Here is a 17,012-nt window from a genome sequence, read left to right as displayed (position 1 = left end):
CTGGGACTACAGGCGCCCGCCACCTCGCCCAGCTAGTTTTTTGTATTTTTAGTAGAGACAGGGTTTCACTGGGTTAGCCAGGATAGTCTCGATCTCCTGACCTCGTGATCCGCCCATCTCGGCCTCCCAAAGTGTGATTTTTGTTTTTATATAAAAGAACACATCACAGATAAAGAAGAGGTTCTCTTTTTACCCCTCCCTAATTCTATTCCTTTTCCTTCTTTCACCCTCTCTTCTACTTCAGAGGCAATTTGGTCTCTAGCTGGGCCATGCCTTAATGGTTTTACTGTGTGTATGTATATATAAAATTAGTGTATGACTTAGTTTGTGTTTTAAATTTTACATACATTTTAATTTATATATTAAAAATAAATTTTATTGTACATATTTTGTGGCTTATTTCTCAGTTTTGTTTTTGCTGTTATTCCATATAGATCTAGATTATTCATTTTAATGGCTAACATCCTTTTATTTGAATATATTGTAACTTATTTATCCTATTGATAGACACTTTTAATTCTTTTACAAACAATACCAACATGTCTCCAGGCTTCTCTAATTAGGAAGTGTACTTAGAGGAGGCATTGCTAGGGCGTGGGATTGGCACAATTTCACCTTTTCTTGATATTGCCCAATCGCTGCCCACAGTGCCCATACATTTCTACCAGTCACATGTGAGAGGGCATATTTTCCAAATGCTCACCACCACTTGGCACTGTGTGGACTATAATTTTGGCCAGTTAGGAAATGGCATCTCATTGTTTTCATCTTAATTTGCGCCAGCCTGATTGCTACTCATTGAAACTTGTGAGGTTGGGAAACTTTTCTTAAGCTTATTGGCCATTCGTTTCCTCCTTTATGAAATGGTTGTTCATATGATTTGCTCATTTTATGTTAGGTTGTTTTCTTTTTTCCGGCTGACGTGTAGGAACTCTACATCTTATCAAATTCATCACTTATCAAAAATGATTTGGGTGCCATTACCTTCTCCTAGTCAACGTTTTTTGTTTGTGGTATCTTTTATAATATATAAGTTTTTAATGTTGGCAGAAGTAAAGTTAATCTTTTTGGCTGTGTTGTGTGTCTTGTTTGACGTAAAGGTAGTTTCTGTAATAGTTTTGAAGTTTGATTGTTCATCTTTAGGTCTTCAGTTACCACCTGCACATCTGTTCTCTCTATCTTCTTTCTTACTCTGTTTTTCTCCATAGCACTTATCATCCAATAATATGTCATGCACTTTATTTATCTGTTTTGCATGTATATTTTATCTGTTGCCTGTTTCTTTCCACTAGAATGTAAGTCCCATGAGGGCAGGGACTTGCATGTATTTTGTTTGTGGCTGTATCTCTAACACCTGGGATAGTCACTGGCAAATGATAGTTGCTCAATAAATATTTGTTGGACAAATAAATAATGATCCATATAGAATTTATTTTTGTGTATCATATGAATAGGACTCCTTTTATTTTTGGCTCACAGAAAGCTTGTTTCTCTAATAGCATTACCATGCTGATTTTTTTCATGTCACTTTCGTCAAGCTGGAGTTGTTTCCCCTGTGCCATTGTCTTTGAACAATCCTGTTTTCCTGCCCCTCTGCTCAAGACTGAAGGAAACTCATTCCTTGGGCTTAAGAGTGGGAATAAGGATGAGGAGAAGCCAGGTACAATTTATGGGGAGCTTATGGGACAGTTAGTACACATTTAAGAGGAGCCTCTTACGAGCATGAGTACACAAATGGACATGAGTTCCTGCTCTCAGAGAACCTTCTGGCTGACATTTAAACTCATTAGAACTTGAGGCAGAATGTCATAGGTGCTGGGAACACAGAAGCTGGGAAACTTAGTGGTTAAGTTCATAGGCTTTGAGTACATTCAGTCTGCTTTTGCATCCTGCCTCTGCTACTGACTAGGCTTTGTATCTTGAGCAAATTATCCTCTGCAAGGTTCAGTTTCCTTATCAATAATATGGGAATGGTCATAACATTGCCTCCTCCAGAGGTAGTTATAACAATTGACTGGTATGTGCTTAGCACAGTTCCTGCCAGTACAAACTAATTCTGATGTGGGTGGAGTCTTTAGGGAGGAGGTAGTGTTTGACCAGGCCTTGTAGGATGGGTTGGATTTTTCCAGGCAGGGATTGAATGGGTGGACATGTCAGACAAGATATAGAATAAATAAAAGCAAAAACATGCAGACCAGAAAGTATAGGGTGAGTTCATAGAGCATTCATCTAGTTTGGATGGTATGAAGGAGTGAGAAATGAAGAGGCTAGAAATATAGGTCGACACCAGTTGTGATGGTTTATTAGCATCAAGCCAAGAAGGATGTCCTTCATCACTCTGCTCATAATTCCTCAATGGCTCCCCATTGCCTGATCAGATCTGAGCTCCACAGTGGTGCCTCTGGCCAGTGAGTGCTGGGTGAATAGGAGGGGAGAGGAGCAGGGAGGACAGCAAGAAGGCTCCAAGGAGAGCCCTGGCTAGTGCCAGAGAGTGTTCACTTTCCATGCACTTGAACTTTAGGAAGAGCTTTCAAAATGCAATTTTTTAGCATCATCTTTGTGCCAGATGTGGAGCTAGGGGCTTCTATATATATGTATTACATGATTTTAAAACAGTTCTCTCCCTGGACACTCCTGTTGAGGATTTGATGTTTTGTCTCTGAAACTGAATTCATCAAGAAAAGCACAGAGGTAAATAGGCTTCTTTCTTATCTCCATTCCACCAGCCTCCTCTTGAATCATAGAAGGAAAAAAAGAACAGCCTAAAGAATTAGGGCCCCAGCAGATCCTTTGTGACAGACGATATCACATGTCAACCTTCTTCCCAGCCCTGCCAATTCTCCAGGACAGCTTGGCAGCTGTAGGTTGTCATCACAGGGAGGATGGAAGCAAGCAAACCTCTGAATAGGGTGTGGTGTGAATAGGACAGCCTGGGCCTTGCCCTCACAGACACTTACTTGGGTCTTAATCTCAGCCCTATCAGCATCTGGATGATTGTGAAGGGAATGAATGAATGATGAAAGTCTTGGAATCTCAGTTTCCTGGTCTGGAGGGGATAACCACATAGGGTTGTTTCTGAGAATCATGAGCTAACCCAGCAAAGTTCCTGCAGCTTGCACACTCCTTCTTTCTTCCTTCTCAGAGAACATGCCCAGATTGGGAAGCAGTTTAACTGTCCTTCCCGGACATTTGTATAGCCAAGTCATATTTAGGTATCCGGGGGAGCCAGAGTGCTCCTCCCCTCCTTCAGGAGAAGTTGGGTTATCTTTAATATAAGAGATAGAAATCAAACCAAATTACATTATTTTACCTCAGAAGCCAGTTGCAACCGATCCTTTTGAATGGTGTGGTTCTATTATTATATATTACTTCAAACTTAATAGGAAAAAATTGATTAAAATATGTGCCATGTTCATATCTAGCCTGGCTGAATGCCACAAGACACATTAATTGAAAATGAATTTCCACAAACCCAATCAAGCATCATGAAGATGAAAAATGTACCTTTTCCCCTCCATTCCTTCATTGATTTTTCATTTTCCCCACTCAGTGCTTCTTTTAGCAATTTTCAGTTTCGTTTTGTTGTGGCCTTAATTCATTTCCTTTACTCCCCCCCAAATGAGATAATGTACCATTTTCTTCATCCTTATTAAACTCTTCTTTCATGCTGCATTAGTGCAGGGCAGATTCTGATCTTGTCATATTTCTCTATGCATTTTTTTTTTTGTTAAAAAGAGGCTGAGCTTTATTCTTTTTATTCTTACATTTTGTGGTGGCTTTTATCAAAGAGAAGGCACTTTTAAAAATACAATAACTATGAAATTACAATGTTACAGGACTTCCAAAATAGAATTAAGGAATGCTATAGCAAACCTAAAACACTTTTTTCAGAGGAAGAATGTAAAATATCAATTATTCTCAATTCACAGTGGGTCTGTGGAGATCAAACACAATTCCTCTTTTGTAAGGGAAATGGAAACAATGGTTTGCCAGATCATAGAGGGATCAAGAGTTGGGTTAAAGACACGGCACTGTCAGGAAAAGAGCAGGCAGAGGGAGACAACGGTTGAAGCCTGAGTGAGCACTAGAAGGTTCTGTCCCTGACCCAGTCAGTTCACCACTTCCCTGGATTTCTAGGGGTTTTGAAAACAATAAGGGGGATCTTCAAGGTATTTCCTTGTAAAATTTTCAAATTTTCAAATAATGTAATGGCGTAAATTTCCCTTGAAAAGGCTGTAAGAACTCACAATAAAGTATCATGTTGCTGTATTTTGACCTAGAATTCACAGCCCTAGTAATCTCATTTTGATTAGATACTTTGATTGGCAGTTATAAATCTTTGATAAAGTTTTCAGTGTGAAAATGAATTATTCTTTTGCTAAAGCTGTTTTAAGGAGAATGTCTATAAATGAGGGCCCATGAGAAGGAACAACGAAGCAGGGGTGTTGGGGATGGTAGTTGGGGAGCTTTGGTGTATTTATTAACCTGTGGTTGAGTTTTGCGATGTGTGCAAGTACACACAGCCCCGACACTCTGATTTTGAAAACAATGAAATGAAAATGAAATGAAAACATTATAAACAAATTTCATTATAAACAAATTTCATATAAAACAAAAAAACATTATAAACAAATAAAATAATTTAAAATGTTTATTTCAGTGGAAATTTATGCCATTACATTATTTGAAAATTTGAAAATTTCACAAGGAAATAGCTTGAAGTTCTCCATAGAAATCCAGGGAAATGGTGAACTGACTGGGTCAGGGATGGAATTTTCTAGAGCTCACTCAGACTTCATTCATTTAAAATGAAAACAAAATAAAACAAATTTTAAATAAAATAAACAATAATGTCGAATAAATGTTCAAATAAAATAAACTTCATGTGGATTTAAAATATTGAATTCCATTTTCCTTATAGGATTTAAGCAGTTTGATTAAATGTAACCATTTCAGTTTTGTTTTCATTTTCTGTTTTAAAGAGTTTATTTGAGCAGGCAGCACCAGGCCACAAGCAATTGAGGGCTTCACCTAGGGCGCTTGAGGGGAAAGCTTTTATAGGCATTTATGGAAACAAGACAAGGAAAATATTTGATTGGTTAAAGCAGAAAGTCCCTACTTAGGCCACACCTGTAATCCCAGCACTTCGGGAGGCTGAGGCAAGAGGATTGATTGCTTGAGGCTGGGGGTTTCAGAACAGCCTAAGTAACATAGCGAGACCCTGTCTCTACAAGAAATTAAAAAATTAGCCAGGCACAGTTGATCACGCCTGTAATCCTAGCTATTTGGGAGGCTGAGGTGGGAGGACCTGTTCAGCCCAGGAGTTTGAGGTTGCATTGAGTTATGATTGTACTACTATGCTACAGCCTAGGTTACAAGAGGGAGACGCGGTGTTAAAAAAAAAAAAAAAAAACCCTATTTAAAGGCTAGTTGGTGTTTTCTGATTGGTTAAATTTTAAATTTCATCTTCCTAAGCCATGACCATTCACTCTGAGCTGGGTTTCAGTTTGCTTAGGTTAGAACCCAAGGCACTGGAGCCACCTCAGCCTAATGGACTCCCAATTAATTATTTTAATGGTTCCCCTCTTTTGGCTAGTCTTTCATTTGTAAGAGATTGATTAAGTTTTGGTGTGACATTTTCTGTTACCATCGTGGCTAGTTTTTCTTTGTCTTAGCGGGAAACTCTTAAGTATGCCATCAGTTTTAACCTCCTCCTATTATCAGTAAGAGGGGACAGGAGGGGAGTGGATTGTACACATGACACTCCCAGTACATAATAAAAGTGATGTGCACCTTTTATATGCTCTGGTTTGGTGTGTTTCCTGTTTTACATAAGGCATTTTTCGTGTTTGTTATCCTTTGCCACCTGGTGAAAGAAAATACCCCGAAGCACAATTTATTAACAGCCCGTGTCAAGTGCTGTCCGGTATTTAACACTTACTTGCTGCTGTGTTTTCTTCATTCATTTCTCTCCACAGTCCCCAAGTTCAAGACTGAGTTACGTTTCATGAGTCTTGCACAATTGAGTGCTACTCACATAACTGCAATGCGAGAGCCATCTCATTTTCTGTCCTCTGATGTGAAATGGACTGTGTCCTACGTGTTACTAATGGAAAGAAATTCCAGGAAGTTGAGAAGCCTCACCACTTCCAGCTATGGATTCCTCACTGAATCCATACCAGAACCATACTACATTTTTATACAATTTCACTTTGGTCTGGTTGACATATAAGCTCTTTTTAAAACATATTGGGGAACTTTTTTTTTTTTTTTTTTTACTATAGCAATCTGTTTCTAAAGCAGTTTTTGTTGAAATGTGTGGATTGGCAAGGGTGATTTCAGCTCCTGAGAGAAGTTATCTTTTATATGAGATAATTGATGCACTAAACACTTGTTCCCTGTGGGTTTGGGGTCTAGTACAAGGGAAAGAAGTCAACCGAGGATGGCAGTAACCGTGATGTGTCCTAACAGGGGTAGGTTCAAAGGCTGAGCTACCACAGAGGAGGGGGACACGAAGCCAGCCTGGAGGACTTGGAAAGCACTGGCCTGGGAGGTGACTGTGGGTAGACTGTGACAGCAGCAGTTTTTCTGGTGGAAAAGGGGATGGAGGGTGGGGAGGCATTCCTAATGGAGACACCAGCCTGTGTGTGCAAAGTCCTGGAGGCAGGACCATAGTGTGTTCATGCAGGGCTGAGATGATGGAGTGTCCTAAATACAGGGTTCATTGTAGGGACAGTACGGGCATGAAATGAAAGTGGGAAAATAGGGAGCACAGCGGAAGGGCCTCCCGTGCCATGCTAGTGAGTCTGAACATTAAAAGTGTAGGGGGTTTTTAATTGAGAGAGTGAGATATTCTGCACTTCTGGTGCCAGAGCATCTGTATTTTGTAAAAGCGCCCTCCATGAGATTCCAGCATGTGACCATGGTTAAGGATGATTACTTAGCTCAAACCACCTATGCAGGTGACTCGATTGTAGCTAATGTGGCGGGGGGGAACCATGATCAGTTTTAAGAAATTAAAAGAATTTTTGTTTCCCCTCCCTCCTTAAATATCAAACTGGCCTGTATTCTTAGAGACTAACATCCTGCATGATTGATTGGGCTGCAAGGCACATATTCACATATTCAGTCTGAGTTACGAAGAAACATACTCATCAAAACAAAAATTAGAAAAAATTCTATTAATATCAGTTAAAAGGTCCCAGATTTTATGAAAATGTGTTTTTCCCCTTGTTCTGTAAGGGGGCCTACTATTTCATGTTTAAATTTAGCTGTTGCAAGATTCTGTTCTTGCATAAATCAAATAGGTGAGGTCCAGAAAATCAGTGCTTCTAATTTCTCAGTTCTTAATGCCCTGATTGGAGCCTGGTGAGTTGCATCATTTACCACCACCTGGTGACAGCTAGAACTAAATGCAGCTTTGTGAAGGGTAAATTGAAGGTCAAACTTAAACATGTAATGCATCAAGAAGTGAGAGCAAAGGTGCCTAATGGATTTCTTGCATATCAGCTATATGGTACCCTGGATTTTGGAGTAACTCCTGATTTGGGGGTTGCTCTGTGGACATGTGTTTAGCAAGATCATCTTGGTCCAATTGGGACTCCAGGTGTCTGTTCCAGACAGTTTTTCCCCTGAAGTCTATGGGATGGATTGTTTAGGAGTAGCTGGATGGATTCGTTGATTCGTTCATTTGTTATCTGAGAATATAAAGATGATCAAGGTCTTTACTCTTGGGAAGCTCACAGTCTAGGGAAGGAGAAACATCAGTAATCACATAATAGTAGCTACCTTTTGAGTGTTTTTCATGTGCTAGGTGCTACAAAAGACAATATTTCAAGGTTCTTTGAAGTTAGTAGTCAGAAATAATACAAGCCACACAAGTGTGTGACTTAAAGATTGTGAAAAAAGAACCAAAGGCTTGAGAGTCAGATGTTCCTAGGAGGCAATCAAGCCCAGAAGCATGTGAGTCTACTTATTTTAGAAGCTGAGTGCATCACTTGGGAAAGGCATGGGAGGTTCTTCAGGGCAGACCACTGGGGAGACTAAGTTAGGATTCAAGGTTGGCACCCCTTGGGGCCAGCAGTGCACTGACTCTGCCAGCCTTAGCATCCTTTATGCTCTTATCTGAACAAGTCAATTCAGATCACGGGATATACTAGAAAAGATGTTTCTGTAAGAAATGTTCCAGGATAAAAGCTAATCTGCACAGACAGCATTCATTTAGCACAATAGCATAATTGCTTCTTGGAGCACCATTGCTGAAAACCGTGAGCCTTGTTAGAAGCTACGGCACCCTCAAATCCTACTCCTGTCCGGCTCCTTCTCCCCAGAACCAGGTGTCTCTCCAGGCTAGCATCAGCCCCCTGCTCTCTCATGAGAATTCCAGAGACCTTCTCCCTACAGCACTCTCTCTAGGTGATGTATTTACCATTGATTTATTTTTTAAACTACAATCTAGGGGACAGTGACCAGTAGGATCCTCTCAATATCTTACTATGAGCTGCTCATTAAGGTGTTTTAAAACCACCTTTCTTGCTTTCCTTGCCTCACAAGCCACTCTGATTTCTTCAGAGATCGTGAAATGAGTGTATTTAACATCACTTTTTACATCATTTGATTAAATATTACCCCTGACTTTCTTGGAACCTTTTAGTTCCTTTCATTTAAAGATTTTAAAGGTCAACGTTAACAATCTTAATACTATAAAAGGAAAGAAAAGGCGCACTATGAGAGTATTTTTTGGAAATTATTTCTACAAAAATGGAAGGAAGTTTACACAAAACAAACTTTAACCTTACCACCACCCCAGAAGTATTTCATTTTATCCAACTTCTGTTCCAGCTTTTACTTTCATCATTGTAAACTTTTGCTTTTCTATCCCTTGAGGCTTTTTGTAAACTTTCCATTTTGCAGTATATTTGTTTTTAGTGTTTGTGTAATATACTCCATCAAATTGATATTTTGTAATTTATTACCCATTCCTTTAGTGCCAGACATTAAGGTTATTTCCATTTTCTCTCTATTATAAATAATGGGAGCAAGAACATCTTTATATATAGAGCTTTTTCCTATGTTTGAATTATATCCTTAGGATAAATTCCCAGGAGTGGGATTAGTGGATCAAAGGGTATGAACAGCTTTATGGCTCTTAATATTTATTGCTAAATTGCCTGAAGGGTCATACTAATTCACAAAGCCACCTGCAACACAGGAGAGGAGCTGCCCCTCCCAGCCCTGCCAACACTCATTTCTTCAGTCAATAGTTTTGGGCAAATTTAATAGGTAGTCAAGGGTAACCCATTACTGTTTTTAATTGGTAGTGTCTTTAATTATTATTAACATTGGACATTTTTTCTTATGGGTGTTTCTGTTCTACTTTGTATGGTTTACTTTTCATGTCAGAGGATTACATTTTTTTGGCACCATGTGAAATTTAAAATATTTGATAATGAAAATGCCAAATGCACGCAGAACGGAGAGAATAATTGATGAAGCCCTCTACATTACCCAGGTTCAGCAAATAGCAACATTTGGCCATACTTGCTTTATCTACTCCTTCCTCTTTTTTCCCCTCTTGTGCAGTATTTTAAAGCAAATCCCAGACATTCTGCATATGTTTCCTATACACTTCACCATGCATCTCTGAACATATGGACTTTTTCTTACATAATTATAACACCATCATCACACCTAACAAAATTAATAATTCCTTGCTATTATTTAATACCAACCTGTAATAACATTTTCCAAAGTGTCTTTTTTTCTGATGCTTTGTTCCAATCAGCATACATTGTGTTTATATTTAGTTATGTTTCTAAAGTCTCTTAAGCTAAAGCATTGCTGCCTCCATCTCTCCCAACTACTTTTATTCCTACCTAAGAACTGAGTCAGTTGTCTTGTAAAAATGTTCACATTCTGGATACAACTTTTTGTGTTCTTATTAGCTCTAGAAGCTTGATTAGATCAAGTTTCAACTTTTCGGAAAGGCAAGAACACTTCATGGGTGATGTGTGTGTTTCATCGTATATCACTTCTGGGGTGTCGAATGTCTGGTTGTTCCACGTTGGGTGATGCCAAGGCTGATAATGGAGTCAAGAGGTGACAACCCAAAACGTGGTTGAATGTTTCTTCATCAGCTTTCACCATCACTGTTTAATCTACTGATGATGAATGCTTAAAGCCATTATTTCATAGAAATTGCAAAATTGTGATTTTCTAATTTTGTCTTTCCTTGACCATTGATTAACTGGAATTATTCTGTCAAGTGAAACTTTTCCTCATAAACTAGGGCTTTTTAGAATCTCAAAATGCAGTTTAAACAAAGAAGGCAAGATAGATGCTGTATTTTTTCCTCTAAACTGCTTTCCAAGTAAGGAGTTGATGCCTTTTTTACATCCATTGGAGTTCAGTGAGCTGTTACTGTTTTTTTTTTTAAAGAAATATAATATTTATGTTCTTTGATATCTGTATATTTCATGTGTTTTACTCAATTACACTCATTATTATTTTTGATGTTCAGAATGTTCCATCCTTGGCCCAAGGGGAGACACCTCATGTCCTTGTTTTCAGGCATAACAGGGTATCTCAGGTTCATCTAGTTTATTTTTTGTCCCCTGAAATGAGCCATTCCACCAAGATGTCCTGTGTTTTTTCAGTGGGGAATGCTATTTAGAGACCACAATCTGGACATATTATGTTCTTATTGTTTCCAAGTTTTCTCAGTAGATAGAGTAGGGATACATATTTTACAAAAGAAAATAAACATTATGAATTCGTACTGATATTGTCATTTTAAATTGAACAAAACTTTGTTTACTTCTTTGATTTCATACTTGTATTGCTTTCTCTTACAGTAAAAATCTTGGTTCCAAACATGATGATACTACAATTATATATCAAATGGTTTCAAAATAACTTCAGTGTTACTACTAACAATCTTCCCAGTGAATGAGAGATTGCAGCTCTATTTATCTTTGATAATCCACTGAGAATATTGAGTCAAATTACTGTATTCTAACAACACTTGAATTAATACTTCTTACCAATTTGTGATATACATCGTTTCTTCATTTCAATTTGTTCTCAGATTTTAGGGTTCACTTTTTTCTTTTTGGTTTCATTTTATTTTTTGAATCTATAAAATATGCTTTCAAAGTTAAACCTATGTAACTAGGCTTATATTTATTACATAAACCTATGTAATAACTTATTCTTTCTCCTTCACCTAAGCTCTTCCCTTTCCCTGTTGCTAACTGTTTATTAATAATTAGGGTTTATTTTGTTTTTGCTGTGTTTCTTTTGCAAATAAATATGCATTCATGTGTCCCCACCTGTTTTACATCAAAGTGAGTATACTGTCTACCTTGAAATATACTTCTTCAGTGTTTTCGAGATCTGCATTTTTTGGAAGGTTACACAGACCTCCATCATACCATGGTTTATATAACCAGTCACTTATTGATGGAGTTCTGTTTTGTGTTTCCTAAAATAACAAAAATCCTTTGTTCATATCATTTCATATTTTGGCCAGTGTATCTTTGGGATCTATTCCTAAAAATGGAATTACTGAGTCAAAGGGTTAATGCATATGTACTTTTTCTAGATACTGCTAGATTCACTTCCATAGGAATGTTGTCATTTTGCACTGAGAAGGATTTTAAAATTTGTTTTTTTTTTTTTGATACAAGGTCTCACTTTGTCACCCATGCTAGGGTACAGTGGCACCATCATAGCTGACTTCCACCTTGACCTCTTGGGCTCAAACAATCCTCCCACCTCAGCCTCCCAAGCAGCTGGGACTACAGGGACACACTACCACACCCAGCTAATTTTTTGATTTTTTTGTAGAGACAGGGTCTTACTATGTTGCCCAGGCTGGTCTCAAACTCCTAGGCTCAAGCAATCCTCCTCCCTTGGCCTCCCAAAGTGCTGGGATCATAGGATTGAACTACTGTGCTTGGCCTGAGAGTGCTTTTTAAAAATTATTTTGTGAGCACAAAAATTTAATATACAAGAGTTTTGGAAAGTTAATGTGTTATTAATGACCCTACATACTGTTCTCATTATTATGCATAACATGGCCTGGTACAGAGTACTCTGGTTCCTGCCTTCAGGGAAGCTATGGTTTTTCTAGGGAGACATGATTGGAAAGCAAAGAGTAGTCTTAAGATACAATATATCATAAAACAAAGATGGGTGTTTTAGGAAGCCTTTCTTGCTTACTCCAGGCCACATGAGTCTTCAGTCCTCTGAATTTCAATACTTTTAATGAGACTTCTAGTGATCCTTTTTTCAAACCAACTTTTGACACTTGGTTGAACAAATATGAATGTATTGAATAACATAGCCAAATGTTTGAAATGCAGGCTGCCCTATAAATTCAAGCTGAATAATCATTTTTTGGAGAGTTGTATCTATATTTCCCAAAGCACATTCTCTGGAAGATCGACTGGATGTTTTAAAGGGTTACACAGCAAAATCAGTGTGGAAATGTTGGATTAATCAAAGCTGATTAGCTGTGACTCCAGAATCATATCTGCTGCCCCAACCTCGCCTGTTCACAAAATCCCTGTCATGGAGCGTCTCGTGTTAATACTGTTCTGTGAAACACAGAGAATCAGTGTGGAGGCTGTTTCAATGAAAACCATCCAGCCCCACTGGAAATGAGGAAAAATAGAAATAAACATAAGAATAAATGAAAACTAAAGGCATCTATTCCAGTTGATAAACTTGTACTTGTACAATTATATATTTTTGGTTAACAATTTTCCATCCCTTTCTTTCTAGATTGAATCGTTAAAGAAAAAGTTGCAACAGAAACAGCTCTTAATACTGCAGCTTTTAGAAAAGATATCTTTCTTAGAAGGAGAGGTAAGAATCTGTGTTTCTTTTAAGTTGATGTCTTCCCTACCATTAAATTTTATGTTGCTAAGCCTACCACCAACACTTAATTAAAAATATGGCTATTTCCCGGCCTTGTAAAATTGATTGAGGGTTAAGTGCCAGCCTTGAAAATGAGGTTCTGACAGCTGTTTTCCCTTTACCATCGGACTCTCCTCATTCCAGTTGCTGCTCACTTCTGCTTTTGGTTCTACTTTTCTTATTAAAGAATCATCCTAGCGAGCCTGATACGCTGTTGATTAGCACTGATAATTCCCTACATTTGTCCAGTGCTTTATAATTTGTGAGATACGTTCATGTACATTCCTCACGTGATTCTCTCTGCAACTTTCAGAAAGGCAAGACTAAGATTATTATCTCTGTATTAATAAATGAGAAAACAGAGGCACAGAGATGACAGGTGGTGTTGCTGAAGGTTGCCCAGCTTCATAAATGTCAGAGCCAGGCTGAAAGACTCCTAAATGCAATGCTGTCCTATCACACCGAGTGAAGATGTTTTAGAGGGGACTTAATTTTACCTGAAACTTTCAGATGCTTAGTATTCTTGACTTTCTGGCTTTTTGAAAGTCATTTGGGGATTTTGTAAAGGTTCCAGAGAAGAAAATTATGGGGTTGGAAGAACCTCACAAGGTTAGGTATTAATAGAAGGAGAAGTCAAAATCTATTTGCTCTAAAGGTTCTTTATTAAGAGCTTGGCATTGAGCCTTTGCCTTTTGAGACTTTGTGAAAAGCTGGTTTGCCAAGCACCTGTCCTTGTCTGTGTTCCTCGTTATAGTCCTTCCCCAGTGAGAGAGCCCGGCAGACAATGATGAAGTAAGAAAAGAGAAGAGAGAACTTCGATTAAGCCTGGGTGTGTGTTGGACACTGTTAGTTACTTTGGATATGTTCTGTATAACACAGAAGTTAAGAGTGGAATCCAGCTTACCCAAGTGTGAACCCTGGATCTGCTTCTTATCAGCTGGGTGATTTGGGGGAAGTTTCTTATCATTATAAAGGAGGGATCATAACTGTGCTACATGTGGGTGACAGTGAAATGAGAATGTATAGAAGGTGCCTGGCATGTACTAAGCACTCAATAATTTTAAAAGTATTATTGTTGTTCTCTCTTTATTAAAAGGGATGCCCTCTGAGTTAGATGATATTTTCCCCCTTTTATAGATAGTGAAACTGAGGTTTGGGGACATTAGGAAGTCTGCCCAAAGTTACAGTAGAGATGGGTAAGCCCGGATCCAGAGCCTGAGCTCTGAACCACCATGTTTGAGTGGGTAGTGAGCTGGGCCTTCATTTACTCTGTTTTTGAGAGGTTGCCTTACAGCAGTCATAACCAGAAGTCCCTCGTGGCCCATAGGGGCCTGGTACCAGATTCAAAACCCAAGAGTCTCTGTCTTTTTTGAAGCTAAGTAAATGGGTGTTTTCCCCATTTCCACTCCTGTCTTCCCCTCCACAGTCATTGGCTCAGCGCCAGCCTTGTGAATGAACATTTCTGTTTCTAAGATTCCTTCCTGAAATTGCAGCTACCTGTGGGAGGAAGCACACCTTCCCCAGTAAGAGTCAGAAAATGAGTGCCCTAGTGGAAGCCCATGTAAGCCCATGTGTCCAAAGAGAGGGCAGTCACAGGAGAGAGGAAAGACATGCTGACAGGAGAGGCAGAAGGTCCCCAAGACTGTCCCCACGCCCACCTCTGGCTGTGCTGCTAAAGCAAGCTCTCCTACTGGTAGATTCTTTTTTTTTTTTTTAAACAAAATTGAAATCAAATATATTTGTGTCAATAAACATTGTTTTGAACATAAAGGGGTATCATCTTTGCATTAAGGCTGTCATGGTTAGCTGGTGTCTGTCAGCAGAAACACGCAGATGAAGTATGAGATCTTTCCCAAAGCTGGTCAAAACTTTCAGATCTTACTTTTGATGCTGCCATTATCAAGCTTCTCAAGTGTTGTGTAATTTCCACCAAACAATAGCCATGGAAATCGGGGGGCTCAGTATATCCTCATACACCAGTGTACCACATCAACACCCCAGCCTGCGCACGTCAGGAAGCTAATGTTAACCTTCTAGACTCCAGCCCTTTCAGTTGTTCACATGCAGTAGCACAAGCTATAATCTAAAAACTAAGAGAGGAAAGAAAAGCTGGTAACTGTCTAAATTGATAGCCGTCTACTTTTGGATTTTGGTCTACTACACCAACCCCTGTCCGCCACAAAATAAATAATATAAATAATAAATAATAAATAATAATAATAAAGGCTTCTGATGAATTGAGTCCTCCTTTTTGCCTTCCTGAATTCTTCCATTGTGCAAAATTCCAGCTTTTTCTTTTTCTTATCTTAAATATCCAAGGGAATATTGCACATGGGGAATAGTCTTAGAAATAGCTATGTTTGTTCATGCTCAGTGTATTAAACTCATCTCTTACCTTAGTTTGGGTTACTCCAGATCTTGAAATGTGGAGTCCAGATAGTTTATCTGGGAGGTGATCTCAGGAAGCCCCACGAGGGGAATAGGGAAATGAGACAGGGAAGGGAAGAAAGCCAATAGCGGTGCCATATCAAGGAGGTCGCCCTAGGGACAGCTGAGGCTCACTCCTGCTGGGGATCTCTGGGAGATGGTGTGGAAGTGACCCTGAGCTTTCCTTACTAAAAGACCAGAAAGCTGGGGCATTTATCCACTAACTCCCATCAGTCATTGGCTGAGGCCCACTCCAGAGGGTTGTGGCAGTTCCGGCCTGCCCTCGGCAGAGCCAGTTAGACTCTGGTGGTCAAAGGAAGCCCCCACATGAAGAATCATTAGTGGCCTGTTAGGAAACAGGAATGCCCAGAGGATGTTGTGGGGGGTGAGTGGCAGTGTCGGCTATGTCTATCTAATAAGCAAGACTTTGAAAACCAGTTTTTTTGAGCATATCAATAATGATTATCAATTTGATTGATTAAATTCCCTGAAATTATTTAAATTCCAATACAAATTTAGTATGGCTAATTGCTTTTGGCCACTTCAGACATCCACCTTAAACAGCAGGCAATATATACAAAATAAGTTCCATAATGACAGGATTTAATAATACATTTAGACTTAAATCTATTCTAAAATACTAAGTATCATGGGTTTTAATGTATTTTGTCATTGTTTCTGTTCTCGTTTTTTTTTTTTTTTTAACTTTCCTGAGGCCATTGTTTTACTTCTTTCAATATTTTCTGAGGGTAACATCATTTTGACACCTTCCAGACAGGTGCCATCATCTTTGAGATCCAAAAGAGAAAGGATGCCTTCTCCAAATTGCTAAGATTAGCGGATGTGGGTTACATAGGTTCTTGGTTGGGTCACAGGACCCTCAGTGGCTTCTTCCAAGGTGATTCAAACTCAGGACTCCTTATCATTGTCTTTAGCACTATTAAAAATATATGCATTCTTTATCAATATTTCATCATACATAGCTAGGCCATGTAGAGATCTCCTCTCCTAGGAGATTAGAAGTGACATTCAAACACTTGGTTTTCCTCTTTGGCTCTCAGACTAGTTGATAATTTACACACACTCTGCTGACGCTGTTCCTTGCTAATTGTGGATGATCGCTAATGCTGACACGTTGCTGCTCAACTCTCTAGCTGATTGCTCTATGACATGGATGCTGAGCAGTCCTTCTCCAAGCCCTGAAGTCCTGGGGTGACCTAACTTACATCTTCTTTTGTTATTCTTTCTAACATAACACAGAAATTTTTAAATAGATATCTAATTAATACCTCCTAAAAGAAACCACAAAAGTTTTGGTAGATAAATCTGGTAACTCCCCATCTTATTAATAAGTAGCTACATTTGTTAAGGGCACAATTGCAGACTCCATACTCAGGCTACCTGAGTACAAATCTCAACTCTGCCACTTAGTAGTGATGTGATATTGAGCAAGTTAATTAACTGTCCTATGCCTCAGTGGGCTTATTGATAAATAGGAACTCTCTGTGAAATGGCATCCTCTCCATAGAGTTGTTATGACGATTAAATGTGTTAATACTTAAGTGATTAGAAAAGTACCTGGCTCATGGTAAATGCCATATGTGTTACTGTTTCTTTAACTGCCTGGGTCCCAGGGACTCTTTCATTGTCATTGGTAAATACTT

At 38.8% G+C, this 17,012-nt stretch overlaps 1 protein-coding gene across 1 annotated transcript in view; it reads left to right on the top strand.

Annotated features, from left to right (window-relative positions):
- MYZAP (myocardial zonula adherens protein) overlaps nucleotides 1–17,012 on the top strand; it is a 99,686-nt gene that overhangs the window by 62,196 nt on the left and 20,478 nt on the right. The window contains exon 11 of the mRNA XM_017896444.1: nucleotides 12,787–12,870. Coding sequence (XP_017751933.1) covers nucleotides 12,787–12,870 — 84 coding nt within the window. The remainder of the gene's footprint in view (nucleotides 1–12,786; nucleotides 12,871–17,012) is intronic.

The sequence above is a fragment of the Rhinopithecus bieti genome, unplaced genomic scaffold (assembly GCF_001698545.2).
Source record: "Rhinopithecus bieti isolate Rb0 unplaced genomic scaffold, ASM169854v2 scaffold_947, whole genome shotgun sequence".
In the NCBI taxonomy this organism is placed as follows: domain Eukaryota; kingdom Metazoa; phylum Chordata; class Mammalia; order Primates; family Cercopithecidae; genus Rhinopithecus; species Rhinopithecus bieti.
Note: the sequence above shows the minus strand (reverse complement) of the source record. Positions and strands in the feature narration are given on the sequence as shown.